Source organism: Ursus arctos, unplaced genomic scaffold (genome assembly GCF_023065955.2).
Source record: "Ursus arctos isolate Adak ecotype North America unplaced genomic scaffold, UrsArc2.0 scaffold_1, whole genome shotgun sequence".
Taxonomy (NCBI): Eukaryota; Metazoa; Chordata; class Mammalia; order Carnivora; family Ursidae; genus Ursus; species Ursus arctos.
This window is the reverse complement of record NW_026622763.1, coordinates 100,181,996-100,203,343: the sequence shown is the minus strand read 5'-3', so window position 1 is coordinate 100,203,343 and position 21,348 is coordinate 100,181,996. Positions and strand designations below refer to the sequence as shown.

At 41.1% G+C, this 21,348-nt stretch overlaps 2 protein-coding genes across 36 annotated transcripts in view; one reads left to right on the top strand and one right to left on the bottom strand.

Annotated features, from left to right (window-relative positions):
• FBXO36 (F-box protein 36) overlaps nt 1–20,506 on the bottom strand; it is an 86,289-nt gene extending 65,783 nt beyond the window's left edge. For all 4 annotated transcript variants that reach the window (XR_008956799.1, XM_026491769.4, XM_057305447.1 and 1 more), the window contains exon 1: nt 20,225–20,506. Coding sequence is in view for 3 of the 4 variants with exons in the window: in XM_026491769.4 (XP_026347554.1) it covers nt 20,225–20,320 (96 nt within the window). In the remaining variant the exon portion in view is untranslated. The remainder of the gene's footprint in view (nt 1–20,224) is intronic.
• Nucleotides 19,638–21,348, top strand: part of TRIP12 (thyroid hormone receptor interactor 12) — a 140,523-nt gene continuing 138,812 nt past the window's right edge. For 13 of the 32 annotated variants that reach the window (XM_048214141.1, XM_048214136.1, XM_048214138.2 and 10 more), the window contains exon 1: nt 20,806–20,955. The gene's annotated coding sequence lies outside the window, so the exon portion shown is untranslated. Of the gene's footprint in view, nt 19,681–19,856; nt 19,951–20,799; nt 20,956–21,103; nt 21,269–21,348 lie in introns of those variants that run through there. The other 19 variants (XM_048214129.1, XM_048214125.1, XM_048214100.1 and 16 more) reach the window with 9 other exon arrangements.

The following is a 21,348-nucleotide window of genomic DNA, read 5'->3' as shown; positions in this document are numbered from 1 at the left end:
TTCGCATACTTACTCAAGTGCTTTTCGATGCTACCATTTTACGTTTTTGTTCTTTGTCTTATAACAATAGCCATCATAATTTAAGAACTCAAAACTTTTAACCTCGCCTTGCATATCCTTCATATTTATGTTTAGAGAAGTTGAGCATCAAAGTGCCTGTCTCACCCACAGCTCCCATCCCTGGGGCTGAAATTCCTTAAGCACACTTTGTTCTGCAGGTGACATTTGGCCTGCTACCCCAGCCACGGCAGATCGGACCAGGGTGACCATCTAACCTGGACCAGTCAGGACATTTTCAGTTTTAGATGATGGAAAACCCTGTCAACCTGGTTTGGGTGAAAAAGAAAAGCTTACTGGGTTACACAGCTGTAGACCCTGATGGCTCCACAAAGCTGCAGAGGAGGCCACAAAGACCCGATCGCTCTTTACCTCTTGGCTTCTTCCTCTGTGTTAGCTGCATTTGCAGGCAGGTTGTCCCTGGTGGTGACAAGCTAGCAGTTCCTTGGTGAGGACAAGATGGCTGCTTGTAGCTCTAGGCTCCTATCACTCCGGCCCCACGTCCAGCGGTAAAGGGAATGCTCCTTTCTCAACAGTTTTAACATCAAATTGGCTTCAGTTGGGTTGTCAGCCCATTTCCCAATAACCATCGCCACTCAGTGAGGTCAGGTTCAGCTATTTGGACCATCTACAATGAACGTGGGGTAGGGGTGATTTCCTCGAGGAAAATCAGGGCACTATTACCACAAGAAGGGAGACAGATACCAGTGGCAAAACCATCAGGTCTTAACACATGACCCAAGGACAGGCAAAATAGAGGCTTGACTGTGGCCAAGGAGGAGGCCTGTTGGGAAAAACTCCCCAACAGGGACAGTGGCTAAATAAAAACATGAGATCCTCTCTCTGGAGAAAACGGAACTAGAAGTCCAGAACTGAGCAGCAGGTAGGGGTGGCATAAGCAGGACACAGAGACCAGAGACAAGGAGGGAGATGGAGTGGCCGAGTCCTGCGGTAGGGTGGCAGGTGAGCCCCAATGAGCTTCGCCGAGTGAAACCACGCCCCTGGGACCTGCAACATCCTCAAATCTTTGAAGCACAGCTGAGCCACCAAGATTCATACTATCACTGTCTCCAGGTTTTGCCTCAAGATGAAGACCCACTACATTAAGTGGGATGAAGAACCCCAAGTCCTTCACCAACATTTAATTCGGGAAAGGTAAAGACAAGAAGGAAAAGAGATAAAGGGACAGAATGTGGCCTATGGGCAGTGGCAGAGAGCACTACTTCCTGTGCTCTGTGCTGGGCCGGGAAGTGGCCGTGGGGGTGGGGGGGGGGTAAGTTGTCTCCCATTATCCTTTCTACCCCTTCATTGCCCCCAAGGTTTACAACTAAGCAGCCAGCTGAAGAGGCTCCTCACCCCACCCCACCCTTATGGAAATGTCCTGGAAGTCTTGCATACTTAGCTTCAAGGTCATTCCCGGCCACCAGGGAGGTGGGACTTGCAATCTTTTAGCTGGGCAGCTTTAAGCACAACTAAAAGTTCAGTTCTTTTCTAAAGGGTGACAATGGCCATAGAGAGGCGACCTGCCATCTCAGCCACATCCCCTAAGGCCGAGCTCCCCCTCCTCTGTGCCATCACAGCCACCCATGGTCATGCCCCCTCTTGTGGTGTTTTTTCCACTCCTCTTGTCCAGAAGCTTCCATACAGTTCAGAATGGCCACCTTAAACTTCCTCTTTACTTTTCTATTTCAGTTCGCTGCAGCTAATTGGCTATATCCCTCCTTGTCCAAGTTTTCAAATGAAGGATCACCTTTTCATACCAGGCCCCACAAGTCATACAGTTGCTGGTCAGCCAATGGATTCACTAGCCTAAAAATAGGTGTCCATCTTGGTCCAATGAACTGACAAGGGGAGGGATCAGGGGACTGCACATTACAGATGGTGACTTATCTCAGATGGGGTTGAGACAAGGTAGTAATGACTGACATATCCAGACAACTATGTTTTCCCCTGACATATTCAGGTGAATCAAGTGGGTGGGCAACAGATGTCCTCACATATTGTATTAGTTTCCTAGTATTGTTTTAACAAAGTACCACGAACTGAGTGGCTTAAAACAATAGAAATTTATTGCCTCAAAGTTCTGGAGGCTGGAAGTCTGAAATCACGGTGTTGGCAGACCCATGCTCCCTCTGCACCCTGCCTTGCTTCTCCTCTAGCTCCTGTGGTTTGCTGACAATCTTTGTTCATCACATGGCTGTCTTCTTATAGACATTGGTTGTACTGAAGTAGTGTCTACCTACTCCAGTATGACCTCATCTTAACTAATAATATCTACAATAATCCTATTTTTAAATAAGGTCACTATCTGAGGTAATGGGGGTTAGGACTTCAACATCTTTTTTGGGGAGGACACAATTCAATAGTAACATACACCTACTTGGGTTGCACAACCAATTTCTCCACAAATCAGATCGACATCTAACCATTATAGCAGATTACTACCAGAAGTACAATCCTTACGCAAAAGGTATATGACACTGCAGTGAGTACTATGATAAAGATGTGTTTACTGTGTCTTTCTGTATTCATCAAATGTTCTTAGTTATGCTATCAATACTGTAGTCTTGGTGTTAGTAACCTCCCTCCAGAAAAGAAAAAAGGTAAAAAGAAAATCAGTATTCGAAGGTAACATCGAGGAATAAGTTTTATTTATTTTATAAATATATAAAATATAAATCACTGCTTAAAGTTTATTAATTGGAAAACATAAATTTATCCAGTAGACAAAATACGAAAGCACTAAAAATGCTCCCAACAGCCTCTTAGCTCCTGTAGTGTCTTACATGGAGCCTTTGTAAAGGCCAAGATGGCTGCCATCTTCAAAGAAGAGGGAACCTTGCATAACTGCAGGAAGTAATGACCATGTGGAAGAGAGTAATGGAGGAACTAGAGGCAGCCACTGAAATGCAGTTTGGCATAAAAGGATATGAATGTGTAAATAACTTTTTCCTGTGGAATGCCAACCTCTCCCTTAAAAAAAAAAAATGCCAAAGAGACATTTTAATAGTTTTAGAGAAGAGAAAAACTCATCTTGGAACTAAAGGAATGTACCAGAATAATAATGTAAGGTAGGAAGGGAATTGTGTCAATAATTTGTATATGTAAAATCCTTAAAACATTACTATGCGGTAGGAAGTATTATCTCTCTCTCTCTCTCTTTTTTTTTTTGATAAGAAAACGAGACCATTTCAAGTCTGACCGCCCATCTCTCTTCTCTCATTCTCACAGAACTTTCCTCTCTCCCTCATGTTGTCAACATAGCTGTATTCATGCCATTCTCCTTGACATTCTCCTTGCACCCCTATTACCTAGAGCAGACTTTTTCATAGCAGAACCCTTTTATTAAGGGAAACTCTGTACAGATGTTATTTATATCGACTTATGTGGATTTATATCAATTTATGTTTATCAAATAAACAAAAGGGGTGTTTTATGAAGATTTTTTTAAAGTTTAGATTAATAGTATTATGAAGTTAACAAGAACAAAGAAACTATTCTCATAAACACAGCACTTTAAAATTAGGCAGTGAAGCACAGACGAAGAGGAGTATTAGTGTTACTCAGCACCAGTAGTCAATTTCAGCACTTAGTGATAAAATAAAAAGAAAACCCTGATCCATGCAAACATTAATCTGTTCTCCACATTACATCCTAGTGATCTTTTAAAAATGCAAACCTGATTAACATATTTCATCAACTCATTAAAATGCCATTGACTGTAAGTTGCATCATTATTTTATGTATAGTCCAGAAAGAAAAAAAAATGCTAATTCAATGTTGATTTGGGAGATGTTAAAAAAAAAAAAAAAGCGTGTCTCACAATCGCAGGAATGTGGTACACCAGCCACTTCATCCTCTTAAAAAAATCAATGGTGTCTGGTTCTCTCAGGATCAGGACACTGCTCGTGAGGTTCTAAGAAACCTTCACGACTTCACCATCGCGTTCTCTGCATTCCAGCTGCACTGGCCTTCTTTCCATTCACCCAATCTTCCAGGTGGCAGAGCAAGCTTCACTTCCTCTGGAGAGCCTTCCCTGACCTCCCTGACCAGGCCACATCCGAGCACTTGGCTGTCTCTCCTTGACAGCGCTGCCATGGTTGACATCTTCTCTGGCTCCCATCTGAGCTTGGCTTATGTGCGTATATGATCAGCGTCTAACTCCATGAGGGCAGAGAACATGAAGTTCTGCTCCCACTGTACCTTAGTGCTTGGCACAGCAACCCGTAGCATCCGATACACAGAAAGCACTCCAGCATTTGTTGAATGAATGAACTGAAATAAAAATTTTAAAAACTCAGGTGGCTGATTTTAGGATACTCTTCGGTTCAGAGGATCTCGAAGATCCATGAACATGAGTAGTAAGCCTTTTGTTTCACAGCTGAATCATTAACAATATCCACCAAATTCTTGTCTCCTTATCAGAGATACCAGATTTAGACAAAAAGCATCGAACAGTACTTACTATGTGTTACAACTCCCTCTAGCTCAATAATATTATCGCAAGGTGGTCAATGTGTTTTTGTAAACTCTCAGTTTCAAGATTCTGTGCTGAGCTGGTATGTCTGTGCCTCTCCTGATTTTCAGGCTCCCTCTCTGCTCTCATCATACCTGCCTTGTACAGGCACGAACCCAGAGAGGGCTGGTCAGAGCTCAGCCTTCTGAAACAATGACACATTTGTCAGAAGTTCTACTGTGTTCACAGTGACGACAGATGCTCTCTGGCTTCTGCCTGCAGATCTCTGGCCTGCACCAAAGCATGCTCATCTAGATGGTGCAAGCACAAGTTGAGGCTTTAAAATCTGGTATAAAAACATCTGAGGGTGTGGGTATTTCTTTTGTGTAACAAGTTTTAAATTAGTGAACAATATTCCCAAAAAGGATATTGGAATAAAATGCTTACGGAACCTTAGAGGTACATTTATTTGCAAAACGAACGGGTATGTGAAAACAGCTGCTTGGTTCTATTGAGTCTTTTTTCTTTTCTTTTTTTAATATTTTATTTTTTAAAGTAAACTCTGTGGGACTTGAACACGCGACCCCAAGATCAAGAGTAGCATCTCTAACGACTGAGCCAGCCGGGGACCCCCAGCTGCATTAAGTCTTGATGCTCCATTTACCAGGGACTTCTTGATCTGTCCCCTGGCGGCTTCTTACTGGGCCCAGCACCAAGTTTCACATTTTGCAACAGTGCAATACGTATGACTCGCCCCTGATACAGGCTCTGCCCTCACGTACCTTCGGCCCAAAGGACTGTCCCTAGTGTTTTGGGCTCAGCTCACATCTAGTCTTTGCGAGTCTTCCCTGCCACGCTGCCAGCTCAGGAGTCCCCGCAATGCTCTCACCAGAGAGCTCGGATCTCTGCCGTATGTGACCTTGCTATAGTCTGTTTGCCCCCCCACTAGACCGCACGCCCTGAGGGAGGGGAACTCATCCTTGCATTGTTGGCGTGGTCTGGGACTCCGTGTGCAGCAAACACTGAAAGAAGCCCTTTCAGAGCCTTGTCAGCCTGGGTATTTTCAATTTTTTGCCAGTAGAAAAATTTCTACCTTGTGGTTTTAAATTGTATTTCCTTGATCACTAGTAAGAGTAAGCATCTTTTCGTGTTTTTATTAATTTATGTTTTGGACAGAGAGACTGTGCACAAGGGGGGTGGTTGGGAGGTGCAGAGGGAGAGAGAGAATCTTAACCAGACTCCGTGCCCAGCTTGGAGCCTGACCCGGGGCTGGATCTCACAACCCTAAGACCATGACATGAGCCGAAATCAAAAGACGGATGCTTAACCGACTGAGCCACCCAGGCGCTTTAGGTAACTTGCTTCATGTTCTTTGCCCATTTTTCCATGAGTCTATTTATCTTTCTAATTTGCCTTGACACTTTGCAAGACTATTGTCTTTTAAAGATTTTATTTGAGGGAGAGTGAGAGAGACAGAGACAGAGACATGGAGAGACAGAGAGACAGCACGAGTGGGTGCGAGGTGCAGAGGGAGAGGGAGAAGAAGCAGCCTCCCTACTGAGCAGGGAGCCTGATGCGGGGCTCAAACCCAGGACCCTGAGATCATGACCTGAGCTGAAGGCAGACACTTCACGGACTGAGCCACCCAGGCGACCTGACACTTGCAAGACTATTTTAAAAGATCTCACAAGTAGTAAATTCCATACCCTTTTGTAGTCCTTCATCCTGCTGAGCCAGTTCTTCCCTGTGTTTAACCTAAATCCCACACACTGCAGTGGGCACTCATTTCCTCTTGTTTTGATCCCTGCTGTGAAACGGAGACTAGCTGATTATCATCAATTATGGTAAAATCATTCTTAAAAAAAAAGTATTAAATAACCCAGACTTCTCTTATTTAGCTAAATAATCACAATTTTAATCTATACTCACAGATCTTATTTCCTAATTATTTTTCTCTTTACTACTAAACTCTGCATTTTTTTTTTTTAAAGATTTTATTTATTCGACACAGAGAGAGAGCACAAGCAGGGGAAGCGGCAGGCAAAGGGAGAGGGAGAAGCAAGCTTCCCACTGAACAAGGGGTCCAACATGGCGCTCGATCCCAAGACCCTGGGATCATGACCTGAGCCGGAGGCAGACGCTTAACCGACTGAGCCACCCAGTTGCCCCTAACTCTACATTTTTTAGTCTAGAATCTAGAGCATAAAAATGGGACCCAGGGACTGGCTAGTGGTAGGCATAACTGGAAGATGACTTTATGGTTTCTGATGTCTGTACTTCTATTCCTTCCTCCCGTTATGGTGCCTCCACTCCTTACAAGGCTACTTTCTTATTTCATTGCTTGATAATCACTCCTAAAATATCCATCAGCCAGACAGAGGAAGATCACAGAGCAAGGATTCCCTTTTAGTAATTACCACTCTGCCCCAAATACTTGATGCTCTTCATCAAAATTCTGTGAATCTCTTACCATTTGTCCATAATAGTAAAGAATCTACAATAATGCTGATCCTATCCTCTAAAATCGACACCATTTTAGCAAATGGGTTTTAAAACAAATTTAATGGCTATGTTTCTTTTTTTTCCCCCTAGATTACTGGCCAGTTTTTCCTCACCGCCCATTCTCCAAGTTAGCATGTATTTTCATAACCATGCTCTGAGTTTGGTCCTCTGTGCAGTGAGCCTTTATAGGATTTTTTTTATTATTATTAATTTTTAAACATTTTAAATTAAAATAGACTGCATCAAGTCTTCCAAATCCCTCTTTGAAGCTCATAAGGAATGAGCCTGACAAGGCTTTTCTCTTCATGAGTATTCACGTAACTGTCCAATTTTTTTTTTTTTTAAAGCTTTAATTCAGGTCATCCTTTAACTTTAGAAATTGTATTATTCTGCTGGAGTTGTCCTAACACAGGACCACAGACTGGATGGCTTAAATATAAATTTTTTTCTCATAGTTCTGTAAGATAGAAGTCAAGGTGTTGGCAGATTGGCTTCTTCTGAATCCTTTCTCCATGGCTTGTAAATGGCTATCTTCTCCCCGTGTCTTTACATGGTCTCCTGTCTGTGCAAATCTGTGTCATAATCTCTTCTTATAAGGACACCACATTGGATTAGGGCCCACCCTAATAACCTTTTTTTTTTAATTTTAATTTTTATTTATTTATTTATTTTTTAAAGATTTTATTTATTTATTTGACAGAGATAGAGACAGCGAGGGAGAGAGGGAACACAAGCAAGGGGGAGTGGGAGAGGAAGAAGCAGGCTCATAGCGGAGGAGCCTGATGTGGGGCTCGATCCCATAATGCCAGGATCACGCCCTGAGCCGAAGGCAGACGCTTAACCGCTGTGCCACCCAGGCGCCCCAACCTTTTTTTTTTTTTTAAATGAAAAATAGATTGAAAAAAAACTAAGGCACAAATATAGATGGAGAAATAGCAACATTAATGTGGGCATAAAGGCAAGGAGCACTTGAGTTGCCACGAACCCAGAAGAACCAGGAAATAAGGATCCATGGGCTACAAAGAGGGGAAGCATTTCAAGAAAAGGCTGATCAACAGCATGAAATGTCAAGTATGCTAAGGTCATAAGATATCCTTTAGCTTTGGCAATTATAGAGTTATGGAGTAACATACCAGGAGTAAGAGGAAGGTAAGAGTTGTCTTAAAGAATAAATGAGAGAAAGGGTCATGGAAGCAGTGAGTACTTTTGTGAAGGAAAAGAGTAAGAGATGAGAGACAAAGGGATGTAGGGTCAAGGATGTGACTTATTTATTTATTTATTTTAAGGTGGCAACTTGAAGGGAAAGAGTACTTCAAGAGTAATTATTAAATATTAATCTCTGAATCATTCTGAGTCATTCATTGAAAAAAAATTTTTTTTTCTTTTTTTTTTAAATGGAAGCAAAGCTGAGATGTAGCCGTAGCATTTGGAAAAAGCCCAGATAGAGTAAATAAGGCTGGCCAAAGTTCTTCTTTGCTTGGCCATAATGTATGGATCCAGGCAATTTTATTTAAACTCTCTAAATCCCAGTTTCTCATCTATATAACAATGGTACCCATTTTATAAGTTTTTTGCAAGGATTAAATGCCTCACCTGTTATAAGCACTCAATAATGTTTAATATTATTATAATGATTAGGTTTGTTACTAAGAGGTGCCTTTAGAGGGATCAAGCAAATTCTATTTGATTGACTGTGGATTTTAAGATGTTCTTAGGTGAATAATTGTTCATTGAGACCTTTAGTAAAAAAACAAAACAACAAACTGATTTTTTACTGAAGTAATCAGATCTGTTTCAATGCTAAATCACACCTTAACCCCATAGTGAAGATTTTTTCCTTTTAAAGATTTTATTTATTTATTTATTTATTTGAGAGAGTGAGCAAGAGTGAGCATAGCCAGGGGGAGGGGCAGAGGGAGAAGGAGAAGCAGACTCCTCACTGAGCAGGGAGCCTGACATGGGGCTCCATCTCAGGACCCTGGGATCATGACCTGAGCCGAAGAAGGCAAATGCTTAACCGACTGAGCCACCCAGGGGCCCCAAAACGAAGATTTCTGAAAGTGAAGACTGTCAACCAATCTCTCCAAATCCCTAAATAATTGTATAAGCCCTTTAGAAATTCTAAATTTTTTAAAGCTTTATTTATTTATTTTTGAGAGAGAGAGCACCAGCTGGGGAGAGGGGCAGAGGGAGAAGCATACTCCCTGCTGAGCAGGGAGCCTGATTCAGGACTCAATCTTAGGACCCCGACATCATGACCTGAACTGAAGGCAGACACCCAACTGACTGAGCCACCCTGGCGCCCCTAGAAATTCTAAATATTATGTAGATGTTAGAATACTAGCATAGTTATTTACTTAAAAAGAAAATGAATTTATTTAAATTTTTTAAAAAAAATCACCCATTTCTCCAAATTCCAACCCCCTGCCTCTGGCAACTACCAATCTGTTCTCTCTATGTATGAGCTTGATATATATACGTGTGTGTGTGTGTGTGTGTGTGTGTGTGTGTGTGCGCGAGCGCACTTGTGATTGATCCATCTATCTATATATATACACATACATATACAGTATTAAATTTTACATATAAGAGATCATATAGTATTTGTCTTTCTCTGCCTTATTTCATTTAGCATAATACCCTCTGGGACATCTATGTTGCTGCAAATAGCAAGATTTCATTCTTTTTTATGACTGAATAATATTCCGGGGTATGTGTGTGTGTGTGTGTGTGTACTACAACATCTTTGTCCATCCATCCAATGGTGGACACTGAAGTTGTTTCCGTACCTTGGCTATTATAAATAATGCTGCAATGAACATAAGGGTGCATATATCTTTTGAATTAGTATTTTTGTTTTCCTTGGATAAATACCCAGAAGTCAAATTGCTGGATCATATGGTAGTTCTATTTTTAATTTTTTGAAGAATCTCCATACTGTTTCCCATCAACAGCACACAAGGGGTTCCTTTTCTCCACATCTTCAGCAATACTTGTTATTTGTCTTTTTTTAAACTAGCCATTCAAACAGGTATGAGACGATATTTCATTGTTGTTTTGATTTGTATTTCCTTGATGATTAAATGTAGAGCAGCTTTTTGTGTACCTCTTGGCCATTGGTATGTCTTCCTTGGAAAGATGTCTACCCATATCTTCTGCCCACAGCAAAATTGGATTTGTTTGCTATTGAGTTGTATGAGTTCTTTATATATTGTGGATATCAGACCCTTATCAGATATATCATTCACAAATGTCTTCTCTCATTCAGTACATTTCCCTTGCATTTTGTTGATGGCTTTCTTTGCTACACTGAAGCTTTTAAGTTTGATGTAGTCCCGCTTGTTTACATTTTTGCTTTTGTTGCTTTTGCTTTGGATGTCGGATTAAAAAAATCATCACCAAGACTTATGTCAAGAAGATTATTGCGTCTGTTTCCTTCCAGGATTTTTATGGTTTCAGGTCTTAACATTTGTCTTTTGTCCATTTTGTCGATGGTATAAGATAGTGGTCTATTTTCATTCTTTTGCATATGACTAATTTTCCTAACATCGTTTATTGAAGAAACTATCCTTTCCCTAGTGTATATTCTTGGCTCCTTTGTCATAAATTAAATGACCACATACGTGGGTTTATTTCTGGGCTCTCTCTTCTGTTCCATGGATCAATGTGTCTATTTTTACGCCAATATCACACTGTTTTAATTGCAAGTACTTTGCAATACTTGAAATCAGGGAGTGTGACACTTCCAGTCTTTTTCTTCTTTCTCAAGATTGGTTTGGCCATTCAGGGTCTTTTATGAATTCATGTGAATTTTAGGACTGTTTGTTCTATTTCTGTGAAAAATGCCATTAGAATTTTGAAAGGGATTACACTGAATCTGTAGATTGCTTTGGATAATATGTATATCTCAACAGTATTAATTCTTCTAATCCATGAATATGGAATATCTTTCCATTTATTTGTGTCTTCAATTTCTTATACTTTTCAATGTACAGGTCTTTCACCTCCTTGGTTACATTTATTTCTTGGTATTTTAAATCTTTTTGATGTAATTATAAATGGAATTGTTTTCTTAATTTCTTTTTCTGATAGTTCATTATCACTGTATAGAAATGCAATGGGTTTTTGTGTATTGATTTTGTATCCTGCAACTTTCTTGAATTTGTTCACTAGTTCTAAGATTTTTCTGATGGAATCTTAAGAGTTTTCTAGAATATTGTCATCTGCAAATAATGATAGTTTCACTTGTTCCTTTACAATTTGGATACTTTTTATCTCTTTTTCTTGCCTAACTGTTCTGGCTAGGATTTCCAATACTACGTTGAATAAAATTAGTGAGTAGCCATCCTTGTCTCATTTGTGATTTTAGAAGAAAAACTTTCAGTTATCACCACTGAGTATGATGTTAGCTGCGGGCTTGTTACACAGCATATGGTCTTTATTATGTTGAGGTATGTTTCCTCTATATTGCTTTGCTGAGAATTTTTATCATAAATGAAAACTGACTTTTGTCAAATTTGTACAATTAATAATCTGTAGGTAGTGAGTATATTAACCCTTTGCCTGCAAAATATGTAGCCAACATTTTCTCCCAGCAATTTATTAAAGTATCATTCATGAAACAAACTTTATTTTTTAAAAAGATTTTATGCTTAAGTAATTTCTGCACCCAAAATGGGGCCTCAAACTTACAAACCCAAGATCGAGAGTCTCATGCTCTACCTAGTAAGCCAACCCGGCACCCACAAAACTTTTTATTTTTATTTACTTTGAAGATTTTATTTATTTGTCAGAGAGAGACAGAGCGCACAAGCAGGGGGAGTGGCAGGCAGAGGAAGAAGTAGGCTCCCAGCTGAGCAAGGAGCCCAACATGGGACTTGATCCCAGGAGAGTGGGATCATGACCTGAGCCAAAGGCAGACGCTTAACCGACTGAGCAATCCAGGCATCCCAAAACTTTATTTTAAATGTACTTGACCTGCCATTCTTTTCCTTTACGGCTTCCAAATTCGAGTTTTGTGTAGACTCTACTTCCAGACTCAAATAATATTCTCCCTTATTTTCTTATGGTACTTTCCTAGTGTATGTTTGTGTGTATAACATTTACTTCTTCAATTCATATAAAATATTTTTAGTGGATAGTATGAGATAGGGATTTAGCTAATTTTTTCTATTTTGTGGCTTTTTTGATAGCCAGTTGTTACAATAATTATTCAAAGTTTCTTCATTTCTCCACTGATTTCAAATGTTAAGTGGGCATTTTAATTTTATTTTTTTATTGGAGAGATTGGGGAGGGAGGGGCAGAGGAAGACGGAGAGAGAAAATCTTAAGCCAGCTCCAGGCTCAGTGCAGGGCCCGACTTGGGGCTCGATCTCACAACCCTGAGATTATGACCTGAAAGGAAATTAAGAGTCAGATGCTCAATCGACTGAGCTACCCAGGTGCCCCTTAAGCAGGCATTTTAGATGAGACTCAAAGGAGGCAGAGAATTTGGATGTGGTGGTCTGACAGGAAGTGACTCACATGACTGAGGCCAAATTTACAGGGACAGCATGAGAAAATGATGGGTGTTCTTTAAGGAATGCTGAGTATGGTGGTCCTGGAGCCGGGAAGCACTCAGTTTATAATAACCTCAATAATAATTTAGAGAAAAACAGCTACCTTGAATTTTAGTATATAGCTAAAAGACATTTTTTTGTTGTTTTTTCAAAAAAATTTTTAAAAATAAAATTCATGGGGCGCCTGGGTGGCTCAGATGGTTAAGCATCTGCCTTTGGCTCAGGTCATGATCCTAGGGTCCTGGGATCGAGCCCTGCTTCGGGTTCCCTGCTCGGCGATGGGAGGGAACCCCTCCCTCTAATGTTCCCCCTGCTTATGCTGTCTTGCTCTCTCTGTCAAATAAATAAATAAAATCTTTAAAAAAATAAAATTCATTATCCATTCAGAATAGAAATTTTTGGCAAACTTGAAATAAAAGGAAATACCTTAAAAACCTACAGTACACATACTCTATGACAAAATACTGAAAGCCCTCCCCATAAGCCTAGGAACAAGACAAGAATGCCTGGTGTCATCATCTTTCTTCAACATTTTAGTGGAAGTCTTAGCCAATGTCATAGGCAAGGACAAATAAGATATGAGGATCAGAAAGAAAGAAATATGTCACTACTTACAGAGGACATGAATGTGTCAGAAAATCTAAAAAAAAACATGAATTATTAAAATTAGTAAGTGACTTGGTAAGATCACCATATAAAAGGATATTTACTAGAAGCAAAAAGCAATTGTTTTTACTAGTGGCTACAAATAAAAAATATAACTTTGAGAAGCAATATAACTTAAAATAGTCAAACACCTAGAAATCTAACAAAATATATGTAAGATTTCTATACTATAAGAAATCTCTAACCAAAATTAAGGAATACCTAAAAAAAATTCTTAAAAGAAGGATATACTATATTTGTGGATTGAAACTCGATATTGTAAAGATGTCAATTCACCATAAATGGAGCTATATATTCATTGCAAGCCCAATCAAAACACCAATAAGTATTTTTATGGAAATATAAGCTAAGTGTAAAAATAAAAAAGAAAAATAAAATAGGAGTTAAGAGTTTCTATAATCATTTTCATGGAAAAGTTGAAATTTAGGGGTGTCTGGGTGGCTCAGTCGGTTAAGCCTCTGCCTTCGGCTCAGGTCATGATCCCAGAGTCCTGGGATTGAGTCCCACATGGGGGGAGGGAGGGCCCTTGCTCAGTGGGGAGCCTGCTTCTCCCTCTGCCCCTCCCCCTGTTCATGCTTTCTCTCTCTCTCAAATAAATAAAATCTTTAAAAAAAAAAAAGGTGAAATAGGGCTGATCTGGCATTGAAAGAAGACAATACAATGTAAATATTTAAACATTTCTTCAGTATTTGCTGCTTTTGTACCAGGTACACTGCTGGGTATTTTCCAGTTAGCATTCCCCAGAACCTCAGCTCCTGAGATGCTCAGAGAAAAAAAGGTTCCATAGTCACCAGCCTATAGGAAAAGCTCCATGGTACAGTCCCCTCTTGGAGATTCACAGCGGACAGCAGGATTTTAAAGGCTCTGACAAATTCCGGAGAAGTGAAGAAAATAGATTGTTTAACCTAGGATTTTCCAATCTCATTTGATCATACAAGCTCTCTTTGAGAAACACTGCCCTGAAGTGCTTTTTATATGTATCTGTTCTTACCATATCTGTGAAGTAGCCAAGAGTTGAACTGTTCATTTTATGGATGAAGAAATGGAACCTCAGGCGGGTAAAGACTTATATAGGTCACATAGCTACTAATACAGATCTCCAATGCAAATCTAATTTTTCTTAAAAAAAAAAAAAATCTAATACTTTTTCCAGGGTGAAACATTACTTTCATGCAAAATAGCATTTTCGAAATGGAATAAACCTTTGTGATCTCTTGGAGTAGTAACCTTATAATGTTGATGAGACAATTGGGGCCCAGACAAATTAAGTGCCTTGCCCCAGGTCAACCGCTTGCAGACTAGCAGGAGGAATAAAAGAATCCATGACTCAGTGACTCCCAATTAAGTGCTCTACTGCCCCATATAATTAGGAGACAAATACGTGTCAATGTAGGGTGAGACCAAATTAACTGCCCAGATTGAGTAGGTGCTCATAGATGCTGAATGAACGATTTACCTGAGAAAAGAGGATACTGGGGCTCCGTCAGGCTGTCGTGGAATTTTGAAATGAGGGTTTAGGAGCCATTTGACAACTGGGTTATAATGTGGTAGAACACTATTGTAATTTTTAAGAATTTAACCCCTTATTTGTATTATTTTATCCCTCTCTCCCTAGAAGTGCCACATGTCACCTTGAAAAACTAAAAGGAATTTAAATTTCTGATCAAAAGCAACTTCACAGCTGGAACTGGGTACATCCTGGAGTGTCACAGGTTGGGAATCATTTTTCTGAAGTGTGTCAGATCTGAGGACTAGAAGGAAAATGCAGTAGCCATGAACACCTGGCCAAACCTGCAGGGCAGGGAAGGGTGTTCACTGCAGGTGCTGCTGTCAGAAAGAGCAGGAGGGAAAACCAAAACACTCCTGACAGGGCCTGGAGCAGGGCTGGGCTGAAAGTTCTAAGACAGAGTGAAGAAGGGAAAAGCCTGTATTTAACAGCAGAGGGAAAAATGAGGGACTATGGGAGACAACAGACAGCCAGCCCCCAAAAGAGGAGAAGTCAATTGTAAATAATAGGGAAGAGGAATATAAGCGAATGCAAACATTCCACTGAATTCTGGACTTTAAAAGGAGCAGCAGTCGTTCTGTGTAGAAACGTTTTGGCTGTGGCTGGTGGCCACTGGGCAGAATGGGTGAAATAGCTTGACGTCTGCAGAAACGTTCAGTCCATCTGTGGGAGATGTTCCCTTTGGGACAAGGAAAGAGTAACCAGAAGCAAAAAAAGAATTTGTGTTTTACTCTCCTTTGCTTTATCTTCTCCATGTAGGTGACTCTTGGGGACTTTATGTGGGGAGCGGGACTAGAGTAGAGGATGACTTAGGGGTTCCTGGGTCCCCTGGGGAAATACCATCACAATATCAATTTGTGCTCCATCCTCCTTCCAAAATGTGCAACTTCGTGTCTAGTTAATATAATTTTAATTCTACTTGAGAAGTTCTGTTTTTTAATAGCTCCTTAGTACTATCTGACCCCCAACAAAGCAAGAGAAGACAATCTTTTACTTTCTCAAAAGTGATTATTACCTATATTAAAAAACTAAAAAGCAAAAAACCCTGTAAAAATCAGGAGTTTCTAGACATTAAAATTTTGTAATTTTACCCATTTGCACCCTCTGAATTTGTTGAATTAGAACCACTCTCTCCTCCAGTCAGTAGACTCTGGTGACACAGTTATTAATGCTGTCCACCATGTAATGTGGGAGGTGGCTCAGAGGTGCTACTGGGGCAACAGGTGCAAGTTCAAGGACAGCAGGACAACTTCTCAGAGTATGTGAGAAGTTTTCATTTCAATTTTTATTGCTTTTCATTTTCATTTTCAACTTTTATTGCTTTTCTCGGATTATAAAAATAAATGTTCATTGTAGAAAAACTCAGATCTTTCAAAAATACGTAATGCAGAAAGTGAAAGCAATCCAAAATTCCATCCCTCAGAGCGAAGTGCTTCAACTGTTTCCCTCAACATTTATTTAAACTTCATTACCATTTATTTAAAACAAAATAAAACTATTGTGGTGGTTTTTTTTTCTTCTTCTTTTTTTCAAATGGGATCATGGTAATGTTTAAGCCAGCAACTCACTTTTCTTGCTTAAGATCTGTTCTACTAAAGAGATCCATCACATTGTTGTTAAAAGGTTTCGTAGTATTCTCTGGTATGAATGATTCCGTTTAACCAAATTTCCACTAATGGAAAATGTTTTTACAATTATTTCACTCTGGTGAACTTCTTGCTCCCACATCCTCGTACATAGGTGAAAGCATTTTTGCATATAAAATCCTAGAAATGGATTTGCAGGGTCAAAGGGTGCATGTATTAACATTTTTATTAGGCTGTGCTTGAATCTTAAATCTTTAAAATTGCTGCGCAGTTTGAAACAGTACCGGCACGATTCTTTGTTGCAAAGTCTAAACATCAGCCATTAAGCTAGTTTTAATTCCTTTTTCAGAAGTCTTTGGAGAGGACAGTTTCCTGTCACAGGCTGGCATGCGACCTCATGTGTTTTCTGTCTGTCTACAACTTTACAACTCTAAAGCACATCAAAAATACTTGTTATTTTTGAGGAGTGAGCTTTTGGGATTTTTTTTTTTTCAGACATTAGCTTTAGGTATCTTTTTGGAGTCTTTTAGTAGGCTTAGGTAAGATAGGTAAATTAATCTATTACTCATTCTTCCTCCTTTCATTCACTGGAGTGACTATCACATGTTGGTGCTCTTGGGAGGACTGCCTAACACAGGTGCAAGAGGCCATTATCTGCCAACCCTCATCTACTTAGCATACGGTTACTGTTTCTAGCACTTTTCCAGTATTTGTCACATTAAACTGAAGTCACCAGGGGTGACCATCTTAAACAATACTTCCACTTCAAGAGAAGGAAGAAGACAGAATTTCAAGAGAAAAAGACCGATGATAGCACCCTCCTGAGCCTCCTACTCTAAAGTGATTTTTGCTTCCTCTGGACTCAGATTTTAAATCACCTGTGCTATTCATTAACTTGGCGATGAACTTCCTTTGTTCTTAAAAAGCCATTTCAGTGTTTATATAAATCAAATCACTAACTATATTCTCTCACCTAGACTATATGCTCCACAAGAGGAGGCATTTTGTTTGGTTCACTGATGTTTCCCCAGCATCCAGAACAGTACCTGGCACATAGAAGATGCTTAATACATATTTGTGGAATGAAAGATGAAGTCTTTGAAGGCAGAAATCTTGTATTTTGCATCTCCATAGTAAATGCCAACTTGCTGATTAAATTAAGGAAATGACCTTCGTTCAGGAACACAATTTAAGATTTTCTTTGAAGCAAAGCGTGGAGTATCCCTTGCCTAAATAATATTCAAGGTTCTTTCCAGCTCTAACTTACTATGAATCTAGTAGTTTTCAAAGAATTAGAATCCAATAGAAGAAAATATATATACTACTAAAACTACAGTGAAAATAATTGGGTAAATCTTTGAGAAAGCAGTGCAGTAATTTTTCTAGCCTTTAGATCATTATAAATATCAAATTTGAGAAACTATATTGACTGCAAACTATATTCTGTAAGTGTTTTTCTTGGGGAAAAAAAAAATAACAACCTTGGCATCGAGTTGTTAATTGGGAATGCCTCTATAAGCATAAAAATATGTATTTAATGTTACTGTATATGCAAGAAGGCAAAGAAAATATTTATGTACAACATTTATATTCTGGACTATAGTAACAGTGGTGTGACCCCAATGAGAGAGATATCTGCCTTCAAATCCATGTCAACTGTGGAGTTATTTGAATTTAAAGCCAATAAAAATAAAAGCAGTGAAAAAGAATAAAAAAGAGAATCAGAGAGACAGAAAGATCCATCTAAATCTGGGGCATATTTCGAATAATATACAACATTTTTGGAAATAAAGGAAGAAAGAGAAAGGAAAAATTTTAGAAAGTCACTCCAGAAAAAAATCCATCTTATAAAACTCATTTTAATTCTAGTCTTTTAGTACTTATTTATGTCAGACCACCTCTTAGTGGATGTTTGGTTTCCTGTGCTGAGCCTTAGAAAAATTATCTTGTGGTCAGAAAATAGCATATTCTCAAGACAGTTGACTGAAAAGACTTTTTTTGGCTTACTATTTTTTACAACAAATTTTACTTTAAAAAGAGAGTGAATTAATCAGATTTGAGATGAACTCTCACTGGTAGAACTGTAGTGGATATATTCTGTCTGCTTAAAAAAGAAAATGAATCAGCTTGAAAAGGATTTTATATAGAAGCAATTGACATGAAGAATAGGGCCTGAAATGAAAGCCAGTTTTTGATCTGTGAAAGAAGAGAAAGAAAGAAAGAAAGAAAGGAAGACAAGAAAAGAAGGAAAAAAGAAAAGAAAAGAAAGAAAGCTTTAAGAATACTTGGGTGGGGGAGGGGGGATTTCAAAAAACACAGTAGTTAGAAGAAGGCGTGTGCCCAAGTTAGACTACAGAGCAAAGTCTGAACAACAACAACAGAAACATTCTTGGGGAAAACTAATGCCAGGAGCACTCTTACGGCCAATTTACTAACATAAAAAGGTAAACAAGTATTTATTTGCTGAGGCTTATGACATGATAATACACATGACAGTACACTTGTAATACCAGACCTTCAAGAAAAAGAAATCCTCAAAAAATCTTTTAAAAGACAAATTATGGAAAAAACTGTAAACATTAGAACATTTCAACTTAGGTGAGATAGATAAAAATAGAAAACGAAGTATGAATATGGTAATATGTTACTGCTTTCAATCATTAATGTTAGGAAGTAAAAAACTGTTAGAATTTTACATCTTAAGGCAAATGGGAAATGGTCCTAAAATTGTACAAAAAATGAATTTTAGCGCTCAAGAAATTCCAATTAAATGTGTAAAAATTCCCCCCCAAATGTTCAAGTAAATATTTAAGTTTGACAGGTTATCATGCTTTTATTATTGATATACTTGCAATATTTATAAATCTCAGGTTTAAAAATAAAATATACATTATTTTTAAAAGATGATTTTTAAGCTATAAAAAAGCATTCTCTGCCTACTTAAGGGCTCACGGGAAAACTGATGCAATATTCAATCTCTACACCAAAACAAATACATACAAAATTCTAAATTTCATTTTATAGAAATGCCATCTATTAAATACATGGTGCTTTATCTCAGTGACAGGCTTAAGCTCAGCCAGGAATCAGAAAACGTGTTCCGGGTGGAGGCCCAGATCAACTTGATCATTTCATAAGCACAATAAATCATCCAAAAAGCCCACCTCAAATAGCTAAAGTAGTCATAAAAATAGGCTGATGGTTACTTTACTCCAGCGATAACATAATCCTAGGTCTTATTGTTGTGGAGCAGATGTCATTATGGGTGGGGCTGACGCGCAGAGCAGCTGAAACATTTTTGTACCACCCCCCGCACACTTTCAATGGGATAGAAGGGGCTCCAAAAAGGTAAGGGAAAGCTCTCAACGATCAATTCCTACTAGAAATAAGGAAGTTTTGATGTGGTCGTGGTGCCCATTAAGACCACAATGAGATTTTTTAAATCCCCCATGATTAACTCCTACCCTGGAAAAGAGATCGTCCCTTTCTCCCCTCCCCTGCCGGCTCCTCCTTGGGACACTTGGCTGAGTCTTTCTTTCTCTCCTTCCCACGCTGAGGTGAGGCTGCACGCAAGCCAGGGACGCCTGTTTTTCTCTTCGCGCGGAGGGAACTCTGCGGGTAGGAACCTCGGGTGGCAAGAAGGGAGCGGGCGGCGATGTGGGAAGGCAAAGAAAGCTCGCCAGGGACGAGCCGGGCTAGGGTTGGAAAAAGACACGCGGGCCACCGAGGAGCTAGCCGAGGAGGCCGAGGTGACGAGGGAAATCTCCCGGCTCGGAGCTGGGACCGGACGCTTCCGGCGGGCCACAGTCGCTCTCGGCCTAGCGCGGCTCGCGTTCCGCGCTCCACCGGGGCGGCAGGGAGTTAGAGAGGGTAAACCGCGTCTCGCACTTGCCTGGGACCGGGTGACCAATAACTGGTAATAGTCTTTGCTCGGCGCTGGGCCTTGTCCTACAATTTCGAACAGAGTCTCCGGCAGCCACGACGCCATCTTGGGACGCCACTGCCGTCGCTAAGACAACCAGGAAGGGGCGGGGCTTGATTGGGGTCATGGGGCCAAAGCCCTAGTTTAAATCGAACCCCGCTTTTGAGCTAGCAGGGGGTTTCTGTCTTGGGGTGATCGACCTCTCTCCCAAGAGTCAGAGGGAACTCTGGCCATGAATTTCAACCCTCAGGTCCCCGGTGACCCGAAAGGGAATTAGTTCCTGCTACCACGGAGGGGAGGGGGTGACCCCGGCGGAGGGATACCAAGCACAGCCTCACATTTCCCTTCCTGGTCCCTCGAAGGGATCGGGAGGAGATCTCAGGCTGCTGGGAGAGTCGCTCCGGGCGGTGGGGGAGGGAGGGGCGATGTGATGGGCCGCGAGTAAGCAGCGGGGCCTTTCCCGCGGACGAGCTCGTCTGTCCGAACCGGCGGGCAAAATAGTTCCCGGAGGGTGTTGGAACGGGCGGGGAGGGAGGCGGCGCGGGCGGAGGCGCACGCCGGCCGCGGTGCTGCGGCTCAGCTGATAATTGAAGGGACCCGAGGAGCCGCCGCCGCCGCCGCCGCCGGGGGGGGTGGGGGGAGCGAGTGGAAGTTACTGCCGCGCCACCGAGTCCGGACCGGAGACTTTGGGGCCCAACTAGGTAATTGGGGCGCAGTTCCGAGCGGCCGGGCCAGGCTTGGGGGAGGGGGTTGTGCCGAGGGGTTAGGGGGGGTGGCGGGGGGGTGGGGAGGAGCTGGAACAGAAAGTCCCAGGAAGCCCGGTTGTGTCATCGCCGCGATTCGGCCCCCGCTCGGCCTGCTCCCGGCGGCGGCGGCGGCGGGGCCGCGGAAGGACCGGGCCGGGGGTTGACGGGCGAGGCGCTCGAGGGAGACCGGGGCCGGGCGGGAGCGGGGGGGTTCGCTGGGTCCCCCCTCCGGTCCCCCGCGATGAGGAGGGCCCTTCACGGAACCGGGGTAAGGCGTGCGGGTCTTGGGGAGCCCGGTGGGGGCCGGGGGGGCCGGAAGTGGGCTTTGGAGCTTGGAGGGCGTCTAGG